Genomic DNA, 16,222 nt, shown 5'->3' with positions numbered 1-16,222 from the left:
ACAAATGAAATCAGAGCAATGTATTACAACTCGCAGGAGACTAGACTAGTATATGCCACATGCAGAGAACAGCAGGCCCCTGAAATGGCAGGGAAATTATTAAGTGAGATATACTCAGATACTCCTAGAAAGTGACCCTACTCACATGCTGCAGAGGAAGGCGAAACCCCCCAAAGGTGACTGCTAATCTGACATGGGGGAAATTCCTTCCTGACCTCACACATGACAAACAGCTAGATGGTGAACATGTGAGCAAGAACCAGCCAGCTAAGTGCCTGAGAGAGACTGCTCGGTGCCAATTCATGGCCCTGGCCCTCCCCATCCAATGTCCCATCTCCAGCAGTGTCCATCCCTGATGCTTAGAGGAAAGAGATAAAAAAAAACCCACTCAGAATACATTGGGGATGTGTGAAATCCCTTCCTGACCCCTGCAGGTGGCTGGCTGAATCCCTGAAGCATGAACTTTTAATATATCATTCTAGCTGCACAGCTCAAACACAGCACCACGATTTCTTTACTCAAACATACACCTGTATTTTACTTTGTAAAATGCAATTTACACTGAAATTTCATATTAAGATATCCTAAAGAATCCGTAAGATATAATGTGATATCTCACCAGAATGATGCAGAGGAAGGCTTCATGTTGTCTCACATTGAACAGTGCTTCCTTTAACATAGATAATCTAGCTTCTATATTTCTGTGCGGGCTCTCACGCATCATTTCCAAGACAGCTGTGTAGCGGTATGCCAGATCTTGAGAGGCACGAAGCTCTGCATCAATAGGCTGCGTGGCTGCTGGAATGGCTTCATTCAGAATAGCTGGTACTATTTATACAGATTTAGTATGAGAAGGTAACATATATAGAAACACATCCTGGTAATCATAATAGATAGCTAATAATTTAGTTTCAATACTTCGATCAGAAGTATCCTCCAACAGATTTCTGAGTGTAAGCTCTTATTCTGAAACAGCACACATTTCCAAAGTTTGTTCACAAGACCCAACCATTACATACACTGCTGGTAAAATGGTTATTAAAAATGACAACTTTTCTGTGAGGAAACTACTACAGTATAGTCTAGAATTATGAAAAATTAGCTTTTCAGACTGTCTTGGTTCAATTTTGGGCTCTTCCAAAATTCTCTTTGTGACTTTGGGTAAATCACTTATGTACCTCAGTTTTCCCATCTGTGAAACCGGGATAATAATAATACCTCCCTGCCTCATAAAGGTGTTACAGGAATGAATTAATTCACATTTATGAGATGCTCACATAGTATAGTAATGGGTCTATATAAGCCCAGAAAGAGATAAAAATATAATATTGCTTATTAAAATGAACTATTTTTGCTCCTATTGGACAAGGCGCATTACAAACCCCCCACAAAATTCCATAAGCTGCACAACGGGAGTCCAAAATCTTTGAGTTGATGGTTTTATTATTAATACTTCTTCCTTAGAGCCTCATTAACAAAGGAGGGTATAAAGAGGCATGCATCCATTACATTCTACATTTGGACATGTAACTAGACGTCTGTGCATGCAAAAGAGATAAGTGTGAACACTAAGATCAGACAGTGTGCCATGTGGGGTTTTTTATGCATTCCTCTTTATATGTGACTTAACATTAAAACATAGGCAAGCAGCAGAGGCTGTGTGGTATAATGATTAGACTCAGAGAGAAGATCTGAGTGGCAAAACTGTTCATTTCTATTCAGTCAGCTCTGCCTACAATTTGCTGTATGATCTTTAGAAAAATCACATAAATCTCTTTAATTAATCTCTATTTTTCAATCTGTAAAGTGGGGTAATAATGCTGTATATACCTTTGTGAAGAGCACTAAGAACCCTGAATTAAAGGCGCTCTAAGTGCAAAGTATTATCTCGATTATCCAAATAATCAGTAGAACAGTTGATTATTTGCATGTTCACAACTCACAATACATGTTGTTATTTATTTTTGTATAGCATTATTCATTCAGAGGTATTAGAACATTTTACATATAGTGTCTTAGCCTCTATATTGGGGATCGGCAACTTTTGGCATGCGGCCTGTCAGGGAAATATGCTGGTGGGCCGGGACGGTTTGTTTACCTGCAGCATCCACAGGTTTGGCCAATCGCAACTCCCACTGGCCGTGGTTCACCGTTCCAGGCCAATGGGGGCTGTGGAAAGCAGCAGCCAGCACATCCCTCGGCCCACGCCACTTCCCGCAGCCCCCATTGGCCTGGAACGGCCAACTGTGGCCAGTGGGAGTTGCGTTCAGCCGAACTTGCAGACGCTGCAGGTAAACAAACTGTTCCGGCCAGCCAGCGGATTTCCCTGACAGGCCACATGCCAAAGATTGCCAATCCCTACTCTGTATGAAAATACAATTAAACTACATAGATTACAATATATCATATATATTGTAATCTTATTTCCATTGAATAACCATTTAAATAATAATACTGATACATTCAGCAGTGAAATGTTTAATAACATTGGTTGGTTTTGGGTTGCAGGCCTCAACAGACATGGGGCTCACTTCTGGCTTATGTCCCTAAAGCTCATGCTTCAGGGTTCAAGAAGGGACCCCCCACCAGACTCCTTCATCCCTGCATTTTGGGAGGTTTTGTTTTTTTTTAAATCTCCTTTTTGAAGCATCAGGGATAGCAACAACTGGAGATGGGGCACTGAGTAGGCCAAGGCTATGAGGTGGCACTGAGCATTCTCTCTCTGAGATACTTGGCTGGCTAGTTGGTTCTTGCTCATATACTCAGGGTCTAACTGATCACTATATACTGGGCCAGCACAGAATTTTTTCCCACATCAAATCAGCAGTGATCTTTGGGGGCGGCGGTGCCTTCTCTGCAGCGTGTGGGTGTTGGTCACTTACTTGCCAGAATTATCTGGGTTTCTATCATTTAATCATTTCCCTGCCACTGCAAGGGCTTCCTGCACTGGTGCACATTGGTCCTGCCTATTCTCTGCACATGGCACATAACAGTTTAGTCTCCTGTGGGTCTCATTTAGTTTGGTGTCATTTCTGTTATTGGATTTAGTGTGCAGATGCTGGGTGGTGTTGGTGTCCTGCAATATACAAGAGGTCATACTGGATGATCTAGCGGTCTCTTCTGGCTTTAAACTCCATGACTCTATATTTTAAGGAAGGAGTCAAAAATAAGAGCAACAAGGAAGTTTAGCCATCTCTTTGGGCTTACTATTTTGGGTTATCTGGCTGCACGCTCAAAAAGATTCCAGTGCATCAGTTTACATTATTATAGTTATCTAAACAACCAGAAGGGCTCAAGACTTAAGAGATTTTTGAGTATTCAAGAAAAATCGGGCGAAATTACCCAAAATTATCAGAATTTACGTATTTTCTGTCCCGTGGATTTCTAACATCTCATGCATTATTAGATTAAAGGTATGCTCTACTGCAAGGGTTGGCAACCTACGACACGTGTGCCACCTTTGGCACACGAGCTGATTTTGCCTGGCACGCAGCTGCCAGCTGGGGTCCTGGCCGCCGACCCTGCTCAGCACGCATGGCCGGCCGAATGAAGCAGGGCTGGCGGCCAGGACCCCACACTGGCGGCAGGCGCACCCTCTGTCTCCCCCCTCACCATGCTCGTTCTGCAGCACCCGGGAGTGTGAGCCGCTGGGGTTCGAGGCCCTGAGCCTGCTGCGGGAGGGGCGGCGGCGGCAGCTCACACTCCCAGGAGCTGCAGATCCGGAGCGCGGCGAGGGGACAGGTGGGGGGCGCATGGGGCCCGCCGCCCGCATGCATCCACTGCAGGAGCCCCCCCCCCGGGGGGGGCACCAGGCCACAGCCCAGGCAGGTGCACCCGCCGGCTCCCCACTTACCATGCTCGGGTTCTGCAGCTCCCGGAAGTGTGAGCCACCGTTGCCGCTGCCCCTCCCACAGCTCCCCCTCTCCCGCTGCCTCAGCACTCTACATGGAGGCAAAACTCCACGTGGAGCCAATGTCTCACCAGCATGGGCCTAGTAAGGGGAGTCCCAGGTGGCAAGCAGGGACCAGGGGGAGGGTTGGATGGGTTGGGAGTTCTGGGGGTTCTGTCAGGGGGCGGGGAGTGGTGGAATGGGGCGTGGGAGTCCCCGGGGGTCTGTCTGGAGGAGGGGGTGTTCATAAGGGTTGGGGCAGTCAGGGGACAGGTAGGGGGCAGGTTCCTAGGGGGAAGTTAGGGTGGGAGGGTCTCAGGAGTGGGCAGTCAGGGAACATGAAGCAGGGAGGCTTAGGTAGGGAGTGGGGTTCTGGGGGGCAGTTGGGGCAGGGGTTCCAGGAGGGGGCAGTCAGGGGACAAGGAGCACGCGGGGGTTGGGCGTTCTGACCAGGGCAATCGGGGGGGGAGTGGGAGGGAGTGGATGGGGGCTAGGGCAGGGCTCTCCCCTCTTTTTTGATTGTTGAAATATGGTAACCCTAGGTGAGGGGGGAGCCAGGGGGCGCATGGGGGCTGGCACCCACATACATTCACTGCAGCCTACAGGCGCCCCCGGGGGGGCACCGGGCCGCAGCCTGGGCAGGAGAGGCGGGGGGGCGCAGCTTCTCCCCGCTAGCGGTGCCACCCCCACCTTTGCAGCGCTGCTGCCCCCCTGCACCATGCCGGCTCCTCCATGGCTGGGGCTCGCTGCTGCCGCAAGCGGGACGCTCTGGCTCTCTGGTGCCTCCGGAAGGTGGCTCCTCCCTGCCAAGCTGCTGCAGCGGCCCAAGCCTGGCAAAGCCAGTGAATGGACTTGAGGTGGGGGCCACCTGAGTGGGGTTGGGAGGGTTTGCAGGGTGGCTGTGCACCCTCCAGGGGAGTTCAGGAGGTTGGGAGGGGGGAACCTGGTCTGGAGAGCAGCCCCTCGACACGGCAGGCCCCTGGGGTCTATAAAGGACCGTTGGGGATTTGCCTCTCAATGAACCAATGTGCAAGGTGGAAGTTTCACTTAGGGTGCAAAATATTCTTGCACCAGCCCTGCTCCGGGGGCGTGTGCACCCCAGGTTAAGAACCGCTGCACTAAACTGATAAGATCTACATTTTAATTAAATTTTAAATGAAGCTTCTTAAATGTTTTTTAAAAACTTGTTTACTTTACATACAACAATAGGTTAGACTCATAGAGAGACCAACCTTCTAAAAACATTAAAATGTATTACCAGCATGCGAAACCTTAAATTTAGAGTGAATAAATGAAGACTCAGCACACCACTTCTGAAAGGTTGCCGACCCCTGCTCTACTGTAAATATTTTGACAGTACCATTTTGACATTTGCATTGATTGGCCTTAAGCATTATACAATTCATTCATCTAATAGTTTGTTTTTCCTTCAGGTTTACTGACACTGGGCCAAATCCTGCTCATCTTGAGTAGCGTGAGGTCATGGGTCTAGAGGTCTAGAGACAAGAAGAGTCTGGCTTAGGGCTCATAATTTTAATTAAGTAATATACCTACAGTCATCAATGCCTTCTCCTCCTTTCCCACAGTCCTTGTTGAATAACCGAATTCCTGTGACAATCATGGTAAGTTCTTTCAGCTGTCGCTCTTTGTCCTTCTTACTGAGAGAGAGAAACACACCCAGCTCTGTCTGGGGAAACACACTCTGCAGGGCAGCTGAAAAGATTTAAAAAATAACAGCAGGTACAAGAATGAAACTGAAAATACTAGGGAAGCAAAACTAACTCCGGTAGTTGTGAAAATAGCAGTATGTTCTAGATTTGGAGAGATGCTTAGGCGCTCACAAATTAATAATTTTACCACACCTATTGTTGGAGATGAGCAAATAAAGCAGACAGGCTGAAATGCTATCAAGCTATTTTATGCCACAGAAATTATTTAACTAAAATTCAGACTATTAGTAGCAAATATTTTTAAAGCTGCCACAATTTACAATATTTACTAGTATCTCGACAATTGGATGTTTTAATGAAAGAGTCAGACAGCCTGATTCCCAACTCACAGCAGTTTCACACCAGGAAACTCTACTGAAGTCAATAAAATTATTCCAGATTTACATTGTGTCAGAGCAGAATCAGGCCCAGACTTTATTTTCCCACAAGGGATGCCCAGTATCAGATACTTTGACTGATTACTGACCTGTTGCCTCCCTAACAACCTTGATGTCTGTGGGGGATCCGAGGCCAGAGCGTAGCAGAACATAGCTAACAATCTTTCGGTAAATGCTCTCCAGCTCTTCCCGTGTACGAGCACGATTATCTGTGATTTCTCTGCTCACAGGGGCCAGCCTGGCCTCTAGAACACGATGCTGCTCATTAAGTAACTCAACTGGGAAGGAAAGGTATTTGAGAAGTGCTATGTTACTGCCAAATATTATTCTCATTTTTGATCTAACTTATGTACAGTAACATAATTTTCACTGGACTGAACATGCTGTTTGTGCATTTGGGGCCTGCTCCAAACCCCAGTGGCTTTGGATCAAGCCCTTAGATTTGCTAATTTTAAACATCCACTATGAAAGCCAGTGCTAGGCAGCAAAAGCTTTCAAATAATTTTCACAGTTTACCCTGATGCCCTATGAATGTCCCATGCCTCTCGGCTCTCCCTGTCCCAGGAATATTGCATGGCACCATGACTCTTATTCTCCTCCTTCTCTTTTCCTGTTCCCACCCAGACCTTCTCTGCCATTTTAAGTCACTGGGAGTGGGCACTGATCAGAGACAACATACAATATTTATATATAATAGCCAAAGACAAGTATCTGCCTAATTCACTGGGATTGTAATATTTCTATTTTATGAAATAATCTCTGAACTATGCAAACTCAATCAATTTAAAATAGACAGTCCAATAATGCTGATCTTTCTCAATTGTGAAAATCAACAAATGGACAAATTCTGGTCTCAGGTCACACAAGCGCAGGTCTAGAGTAACTGCACTGAAGTCAATGGACCAGTGAAAAAATTGGTTCAAAGAACCTAGAACACTACCCTTCTATAATGTTGCCTTTCTCTTGCTTAAAGAAAAGCGAATGTGTTTTGGCTTCAAAGTCCATTATACATTCTCTCTGTGTTATATCCATGCTGTAATACTGTACTTCCCATGATAGATCTTTTGGCACTCTGTACCTCAAACCAGCACTTTGGAACCCCCATATTCACCAATGTCATGTAATTATATGTTTTGTACAAAGTATGCCATGTAAGATATATAGGAAAGGTCATGATCTGCTGAAACCCATTGTTCCATCAAAATATGTATATATTATTATAAGATTTTGCTGTACGGTTGTTATTGAAAGATGTTGTAAGTTTGGGAGTTGTCCCTTGCTAGTTCTTCAGTGACAACAAAGGAGGTGATCCACACCCAGGCGGGGGTTAAACAACCATTAATCAGCTCTGTGACTCAATAAGATCCATCATAGAGTATCAGGGTTGGAAGGGAGCTCAGGAGGTCATCTAGTCCAACCCCCTGCTCAAAGCAGCACCAATTCCCAACTAAATAATCCCAGGGTTTTGTCATGCCTGACCTTAAAAACCTCTAAGGAAAGAGATTCCACCATCTCCCTAGGTAACCCATTCCAGTGCTTCACCACTCTCCTAGTGAAAAAGTTTTTCCTAATATCCAACCTCAACCTCTCTCACTGCAACTTGAGACCATTACTCCTTGTTCTCTCATCTAGTACCACTGTGAACAGTCTAGATCCATGTTCTTTGGAACCCCCTTTCAGGTAGTTGAAAGCAGCTATCAAATTCTCCCCCACCCCCACCCCCATTGCCATTCTTCTCTTCTGCAGACTAAATAAGCCCAGTTCCCTCAGCCTCTCCTCATAAGTCATGTGCTTCAGCCCCTTAATCATTTTGGCTGCCCTGCGCTGGACTCTTTCCAATTTTTCCACATACTTCTTGTAGTGTGGGGCCCAAACCTGGACACAGTACTCCAGATGAGGCCTCACCAATGTCGAATAGAGGGGAATGTTCACATCCCTCGATCTGCTGGCAATGTCCCCTACTTATACATCCCAAAATGCCATTACCCTTCTTGGCAACAAGGGCACACTGTGACTCACATCCAGCTTCTAATCCACTGTAACCTGTAGGTCCTTTTCTGCAGAACTCCTGCCTAGCCACTTGGTCCCTAGTCTGTAGCAGTGCATGGGATTCTTCCATCCTAAGTGCAGGACTCTGCACTTGTCCTTGTTGAACCTCATCAGATTTCTTTTGGCCCAATCCTCTAATTTGTCTAGGCCCCTCTGTATCCTATCCCTACCCACTAGCGTATCTACCACTCCTCCCAGTTTAGTGTCATCTGCAAACTTGCTGAGGGTGCAATCCATGCCATCCTCTAGATCATTAATGAAGATATTGAACAAAACTGGGCCCAGGACCAACTCTTGGGGCACTCCACTTGGCATGCTTGGGCTAGTTTCTTTGCAGGGACATGGACTAAAGCTATATCGTCATTGCACTTTCGTCGTTAAAACTTCTGTAGGTTAGGGGTGTGACAGAAACACACCACTGACCAACAAAAGTTTTAATGACAAAATGCGCCAGTACAGACAGCACTTTGTCGGTGGGAAAGGTACTGCCCCCCGTTGGAGGTGGTTTTATTTTGCTGGCAGGAGAGCTCTCTCTTTAGCAAAGAGCTGCTATACAGCGTACATTACTGTGGCCCGGATGTAGCAGCACAGCTGTGCCACTGAAAGGTACGAAGTGTAGACATAGCCTGAGAATATAAAATAAAGGACAATGGCACTGTGCTTTTACCTTTCTCCTCCCCCACCTACACTGGAAGCAACAAGAACGCTGGGGAAACAAAGACTTGAACTGAGGATACTGGTCTCAGGCTTAAAGGGAAAGCCTGTGTATTAAGGACTGTAACCAAACTAACATCCAGAGGGGTGAGAAAACTGCTTGAACCAAATATTGTTCAGTCTAATAAGGTTCAGGATTTAGACTGCATGCTTACCTTTTATTTTCCTTGGTAACTATCTCTGACCTTTAGTGCCTACCACTCATAATCACTTAAAATTGATCTTTCTGTAGTTAATAAATCTGTTTTATACTTTACCTAAAACAGTGTGTTTTGGTTACAGTGTAATCTCAGCTCAGATTACAAAGGCCAGTGTGTATCCTCTCCACACTAAGGGAGAGTCGGACTGGGTAATGAATTTACTCTGGTCAGGCTTCTGATAAGGGCAAGATACTACAGTTCTGCTGTGCAAGGCTGGGGGCTTGGCAGGTTTGCTGGTGCCTTTCTCTGTGCAATTCATGAGTGGCTCAGGGAGCATTCATGCAATTCAGCTAGTTGTGGAGCTCCACATGCTGTTGTACTGAAAGATAACAGCGCCGGGAGAGGTTTGGTGCTTGTCAGTAGCAAAGCATTGTGAGAGAGAATCCAGGCTGGAGAGTTAAGGGGGCACAGCGGTACCCCAGTTCAGGTTGCCTGTCACAGATCTATCCTATTATCTACCCAGGTTCCTACTGCATCCACCCCTGAGAATCGAGTACAGTGTTCAAAGACAACTGAAATGATTATACTGGAGCTCAAAATTTCACCATTTTTAAAAAAAAAGGCAAGTCAAATGAGTTGAGATGCTGTATAGCCTAGCAGACTGAACACAAGCCTGGGAGCCAAATTCTCCTGAGTTCTTATTCCAGCTCTGCTACTTACTGATTCGGTAGCTTTGGGCAACACCTTTGCCTCAATTTCCTCTAAAACAGGGAAAGTAATACTTACCTCCAGGTATATTGTGAGAATTCTTTTTTAAGTAGTAATTTAATTTACAACCATATAGTTTTACCTGCACTTTCAAGTTCATTTTATTATCTTATTTTGCTTTGCTGTCACATGCATATAGTATGCTAATAAAGATTAATATTAAAATACAGATGAGTCAATATAGTTAGATACAAGTTTTATTATCTGACACTCATACTTAATATTTGTACATATTAAAATTACCTCGGTTTGTATAATTCATATCAAAGTAAACTTGCATCTTAATAGTGTCCAGGGATGGATTTACTGCATCAAGAAGTCTACTAACACAGAGCTAAGAAGAGAGTTGTAAAAGTTAATTCTTTCTAACCACTTAGAATTTTCTGAAACATCAATAGCAATGTTACCATTCTGACAGCGGCAACGGAGCCTTCCTCTCCCCGTTCCTCATTCTCCCAACAGAACATGACGAATAGGTATATACCACCCCTAGGAAATGCAGAATCCATTCTTGACTACAGAACCATGAGAATGAAGTATGATGTTAGTTTTCAAAATGCTTTAAAGGAATCTTAGGAAATTGATCAGGTAGCTAAAAATCACCAACCTACAAACTAGTATGATTTAGTATTTGTTAAGTGCTGATAGGATGTTTGGTGCTGTATAGAAAAGTCTCCTACTGAGACTGATTAGCAATTAAAGATGCTTTCAATATTTCTGTCTGCTGGTCTCAGTCTCTCCCTCCCTCCTCTAATATCTGGTTATACTGTAGCTCCGGGAGGCAAAAAATATTTCATTCATCTAATCTTCACATACCTTCTAATAATTATGCTGAGATCTCAGTAATTTACCATAACATCACTTTAACAAGTAGTTAGATTGTTTAGATTTCCCAATGCATATACAATACAGGTGCCTTTGAATAACTGTATATGTTAGCCTGTGGATGGCAATGGCAGGTATGTTCTGTTACTATAAATACAGAGCAGATATTTAAGTTTTATTTCTACATAAGTATGTACAGTATCTGAACTTTTGGAGAATTTTCAGAATTACCTTAATAAGTTTTTGCACATCATTTTTCGTGAGGGTTCGATCCACATTAAACTCATTCCTTGGATCCAAAACGACAGCTTTCACCTGCAGATTAGCAAAAGATGTTATTAGGGAGACTATTTACAGTGAATAAAATTACAGTAAGTCCTAGCAAGGCTGGAGTCTAAGAACAGAGTTTGAAAATTGTGGCCGATGTGCGCAACTGCTAAATCTTTATACTTGTCTGTTTAGTGAAAATGATATTATTAACCTTAGGAGGATATTAACATGACCTGAAGGCATTTAAACAAAATAATAAATAGCTAAAATATTGTGTTCTTACCATGAAAGCCACCAAGGTTTCAGACACAGTTTGCCCTTTCATGGCACATTCTTGTCCTATTTCACGAATTATATTCTTTATGACACTTTCAGCCTGAGAGTGAGACATTCTGGACCAACAATACATTAACAGGTTTGATGTTTATTACAGTGCATCATACATTTGTCTTTCATTCTCTGTTTTCCCCACTGCAACGTTTACTGATAAAAGTGAGATTACATATTCTCTTCTAATGCCCCCAGCCTCTTAAATTTTCAATAACAACTTGACTAGGTAGCAGAGATGATTTATGGTTCACTGGACCACAAGTGACAAGAATATTTCCAAACAATAAGAAACTAACACAAAACAAGATTTGAAGGAAAAATACAAAAACTGATTATAAAAGATTAACCCAGATAGCTTTTATCTGACAGATGGAATATTTCTTATTAGATGAACAGAACTAACTCAGCAATCAACACAAAAGCAGGTAAAAATGCATCAGCTTTAAGGGAACAAAAATATTTTTCACATCAGCTGAGGTCTACTTGGAAGCTGAAGGAACAAAAATCTCACTACAATCATTAACAGTACCTCTGACACCACTGTTCCCTCTATTTTTTTACATCTATGTGTGGAATTAATTTTGTTATGTGTACCAGTATGGAGGTGATGTATGTCAGTGGTGGGGCTGAGGAGTTCAGAGTGTGGGAGGGAGCTGAGGACTGGGGCAGAGGGTTGGAGTGCGGAGGGATGAGGGCTCTGGCTGGGGGTGCAGGCTCTGGGGTGGGGCTAGGGATGAGGGGTTTGGCGTGCAGGCTGCCCCAGGGCTGAGGTGGGGAGAGAGAGGACTCCCCCAGCCCTCTCTCGCTGCAGCAGCTCGGGGCCAGGGGAGAGGCATCTCTCCCCGGCAGCTCCAGCGGTGCCAGACTAGGGGAGAGGTGCCTCTCCCAAGACCCGGCAGCTCCAGCAGGGCCAGGGGATGGGCGCATCTGTCCCCAGCCGCAGCAGCTCCTACTGCGGGTGGGGATGGGCCGGACCACCTCTCTCTAGCTGTGCGGCCCTTGTAGCCTGCTGTGCAGTTGCACAGCTTAGAGGGAACTTAGTCTGATATGTGAGGCAGAATTCTGACCAGGACAAGTAAATACCTCTTGTTTGTAGATTAATGGCAAATTATTGAACTACAGGTTATCAACTCCAGGACTCCAATGACAGTTCTGAGAACTTTCAGTTTTTCATGTGTTTAAGAAATGAAATAAAATTATCACTTAATTTGAGAGATGATTAGGAATTCCAATTATTAGGATCAGGAGACTGGTAAGAGGATGTTAAACTTTCTACATCATAAATTCAACTCTAACCTAATGACTGAATATTGTTATCCTCTGATACATATTCAATGTGAAGGAGTGTTGGTCTCAGTTCAGTTCCTAGTTATCAGGTGCCTTCAGTCAGAGCTTATTGAAATAAAGGATTTTTTTTTTCCTTTTACACATTTTTGTGAAAAAATTGTCTGATTTTTTCCTACAAAAATTCCAAATGTAATTTTTTTTTAATCAAGTCTTCCCACAATACACTATAGTTGGCACCAAATCACATCTTTCTTAGAAGTCTCAGAAAAGGTCATGGAAATGTAACTACATTCATACCCCTATAGGGGTAACTCCAGAATGAGGTTTGAGCATATTGGCAGCGTGGGGGAGCTTCTGCTACTGCTGCCAGGGCCAGATTAACGCAAGGACTTTAGGGGTTGCAGCTCAGAGCCTCAAGTGGCCCTGCAAAAATAAATCCATAATTTATTTATTGATCAGTCCTGGAGCATTTGCCAGTTGATGGCCATCTCTGGGCCGCTAAAAGTCCAGTGGTGCAGCTGGGCTCAGGCAGGCTGCCTACATGCCTTGGCCCCCATGCCGCTCCCGGAATCAGCCAGCTTGTGGCACCTGTCTGTGGCCCCTGATGGGGGGGGGAAGCAGCTCCGTGCACTCTCCCTGTCCCCAGCACTGTCCCCACAGGCGCAGGCAGCACACGGAGACACACTGTCCCCCTCCCCCTAGGGGCACGCAAAAACATGCCAGGAGCGGCATGAGGCCATGACATGCAGCCAGCCTCAGCCCTGCTGCGTCACCAGCAGGGAGCCACCTGTGGTAATGCCTTCTGGCCAAAGCCTGCACCTCACACCCCCTCCTGCACCCTAACACCCTGCCCCACATCACAATCCCTTCCTGCACCAAACTCTCTCCCAAAACCCGCATCCTCTCACCCCCTCCCAAACTCCAATCCCCTGTCCCAGCCCCAAGCCCTATCCAGCACCCAGAGCTTGTACCCTGCACCCTCTCCTGCATCCCAACACTGCCCAAGCCTGGAGCCCCCTCCTGCACCCAGGACCGGCTCCAGTGATTTTGCTGCCCCAAGTGGCCCTTTGGCTGCAATTCGGCAGCGGTTCCTTCCCTCTCAAGGGGACAGAGGGACCTGCCGCCAAATTGGCGCCAAAGAGCAGGATATGCCTGCCCTTTCCGTTGACCGCCCCACGCACCTGCTTGCTGCGCTGGTGCGTGGAGCCGGCCTGCCTGCACCCAAACTCCCTCTCAGAAAGAAACTAATACAACAGCTGTTCTAAGGTAAGAAGTAGGCTATTTTGAATTAACTTAACTATATTCTAAATGTTTTAAGACTGAAATGTAACCACAGAATGGCTTTATGTTAATTAAAAGGCAAGTTTAGTATAGCATTAATAGCCTCCACTATAGCCCTAACTGCGATCATTTTGTTTTCAATTAGGAAAAAGACTTGTATACAATTGTATACAAGGGCCCCACAAAATCTGTTAGCCCTGGGCCCACGGCTTTGGGAGTTCATCTGGCCCTGACTGCTGCCCACACTGTACCTCTTCTGAGAGTGAATAGAGGACTCCAGTGACCAGGGCCATCAATCGGACACTCTTCACATGCACAAAACTCACCTGAGAAGTAAAACAATTTAATAAACAATGTTTCTGCAAAACTGGGTCTACTGGGCATGCCCGTTACCCCCCTCCGCTAAACAGAGCTACAAGGGGTCCAGCTCGAGAACAACCGCTCGTCCTCCCCGAAGGCCGCCGGGCGCACCCAGGCAGAGCGGAGCGCGGGGAGGGTCAGAAGGGGACATGGCGAGTTCCTCTGGCTGCCTCCTGCCCCCGCGCACCGCAGCTCCTGGCTGGGCGGGGACACTCCGCGAGGGAGCGCGCGCAAAGTGCCCCTCCGCGCATGTTGCGCGCCCCTCGCTGCACGTACAAAGCCCACGCACGGAGGAGGGGGGGTCTTTCTGCACCAGGAAACCGGCATTTTCCCTCCCCCGCGAGCCGGCGCAGCGAGAGCTCCCTCGCCCCCAGCCCAGGGAGCCCTCTTCACCCGACCCACTGAGAGAGTCCCAGGCTCCGCTGCCGCGCTCCCCGGCTCCCCTGGCCCTGCTCCCCGCCCCGGACAAACAGCAGCGTCCTGCCCCGGACGGGCTAGCGAGCCCAGGCTCGTCCTCAACCGGCCGCCCGCGTTTCCATGGAGATAGAACGCGGCTCCCCAGCGGGCGGGGCTGCTCTCCGCGCCGGGCAGAGCGCGCACGGATTGGCGGGCGGTAACTGCTGCCCCATGGGCTGTGGCCGGAACACGGGCGCTCGAGGGGAAGGAGCGTTAACGGGCGCACCTGGGACGCTGCTTCGAGGGGCTGCAGCCAAGCCCGCTCTGAGGAGCCTTGCGCGGTCCGGCCCGGGCTACCTGGCTGCCCCCCCCCCCTCCTCTAGCTCCGCAGCCAATCGGCTGACGCCGGCCGAGCCCAGCAGCGCCTCCCACCCAGCGACGCTGCTCCGCTGCGGAAGGCGGAGCCGGACCTGGTGCTTTCACAACCTGCCTCGTACAAATCCGAGTGCCGAGCTTCGTCAGAGCGCGGAGTCCTGCAGCGTGGTCCCCCTGCTGGCGCTTCCTAGCTTCCTTTGAATGATGGCGCGGGTTTGTACCATAGCCATAGGGCCCTGTGTTTTCTGTTTACATTTTAGTTATTTTCCCCCGGGAATGTATTGGGGTTTATTGCTGCAACAACAAATCGGTGAAAATTGATGCAAAAAACTTAATATTTTTCCGGGTAAATAGTGGGGTTTATTTTGGAGGACGGGGGCGGGTATTTAGGAGATTAATGGTTTGGTGAAGGGAATTCCATGTGGTTTGCTGCACAAGTAAAACAACTCAAAATAGTGTGCCACCTCCGCGTTTAAGAAACCATATATCCAATCCCCAAATAAAACTTTTCATCTGAATAAACAGTTTACTATTGTAGGCTTAGAGCTATTAGCCTATAAATATTTACATTTAATCATTGGGCCACGCCATTTGCAGCGCATATACTCAACTTCATCCTTTTCTCCTGGTTTTTTAAAAAACTTTTGAATACAGATTTTCATTCTGGTTTAGCGTGTCAAATTTTTGAACGGTTATCTAACAGCTTGAAATGTGTATGTGGTGGGCATGAGATTCAATCAGTATGTTCAGATGCACACGCACTTCAGAGCTGCTGTGCGTGCCTGTTTATTGTGTGTATCTTCTAGACGAATACCTAGCCTTACTTCAACAGGCAGCTTTGCTCATACACACAAACTAATATGTATTAAAACAATATATAGACCTCATAATGTATTGTATTTTCCTAAGGAAACAAGTTTTATATATATGTTTGAATGATGTATAAAATTGGGACAAAAACAAATAATACTTTTTATGAAACCCAGGATTTTTTCAGTAAAAATCAATTTAAACTGAAAATAAAGGGGCTTAAATATCCAGAGATTGCAAGGCCACAGAACTTCCCCCACACTAATTCCAAGTGCCTACAGTTATAAATTAGGGATGTGAAAGGTTAACCAGTAAGTATAGCCTTACTGGTTAACCACCCTAACCATTAACCTCTCTGCCAGCTGGTGTGGGCCCAGCCACAGTGCCTAGCCGGAGCAGCGCCACCTAGCCAGAGTGGGCCCCAGCCACTTAAACAGCTAATGATTTAAATATCAGAGGGTAGCCGTGTTAGTCTGTATCCACAAAAACAACAAGGAGTCCGATGGCACCTTAAAGACTAACAGATTTATTTGGACATAAGCTTTCGTGGGTAAAAAACCTCAGAAGTGGTTTTACCCACAAAAGCTTATGCCCAGATAAATCTGTTAGTCTTTAAGGTGC

General features: G+C 46.2%; 1 protein-coding gene across 8 annotated transcripts in view; it reads right to left on the bottom strand.

The window, feature by feature from the left end:
• Nucleotides 1-14,827, bottom strand: part of CFAP206 (cilia and flagella associated protein 206) — a 44,927-nt gene extending 30,100 nt beyond the window's left edge. Inside the window, exons 1-7 of one of the 8 annotated variants that reach the window (XM_030555892.1) lie at nt 14,703-14,827; nt 13,912-13,986; nt 10,724-10,807; nt 9,911-10,001; nt 6,086-6,274; nt 5,444-5,602; nt 620-828 (exon numbers count right to left, since the gene is read on the bottom strand). In XM_030555892.1, the coding sequence (XP_030411752.1) occupies nt 620-828; nt 5,444-5,602; nt 6,086-6,274; nt 9,911-10,001; nt 10,724-10,807; nt 13,912-13,953 (774 nt within the window). In that variant the 5' untranslated portion in view covers nt 13,954-13,986; nt 14,703-14,827. Of the gene's footprint in view, nt 1-619; nt 829-5,443; nt 5,603-6,085; nt 6,275-9,910; nt 10,002-10,723; nt 10,808-11,045; nt 11,780-13,911; nt 14,167-14,418; nt 14,482-14,702 lie in introns of those variants that run through there. The other 7 variants (XM_030555890.1, XM_030555893.1, XM_030555894.1 and 4 more) reach the window with 7 other exon arrangements.
• Nucleotides 14,828-16,222: the final 1,395 nt, after the last annotated feature.

The sequence above is a fragment of the Gopherus evgoodei genome, chromosome 3 (genome assembly GCF_007399415.2).
Source record: "Gopherus evgoodei ecotype Sinaloan lineage chromosome 3, rGopEvg1_v1.p, whole genome shotgun sequence".
Classification (NCBI taxonomy): domain Eukaryota; kingdom Metazoa; phylum Chordata; order Testudines; family Testudinidae; genus Gopherus; species Gopherus evgoodei.
Note: the sequence above shows the minus strand (reverse complement) of the source record. Positions and strands in the feature narration are given on the sequence as shown.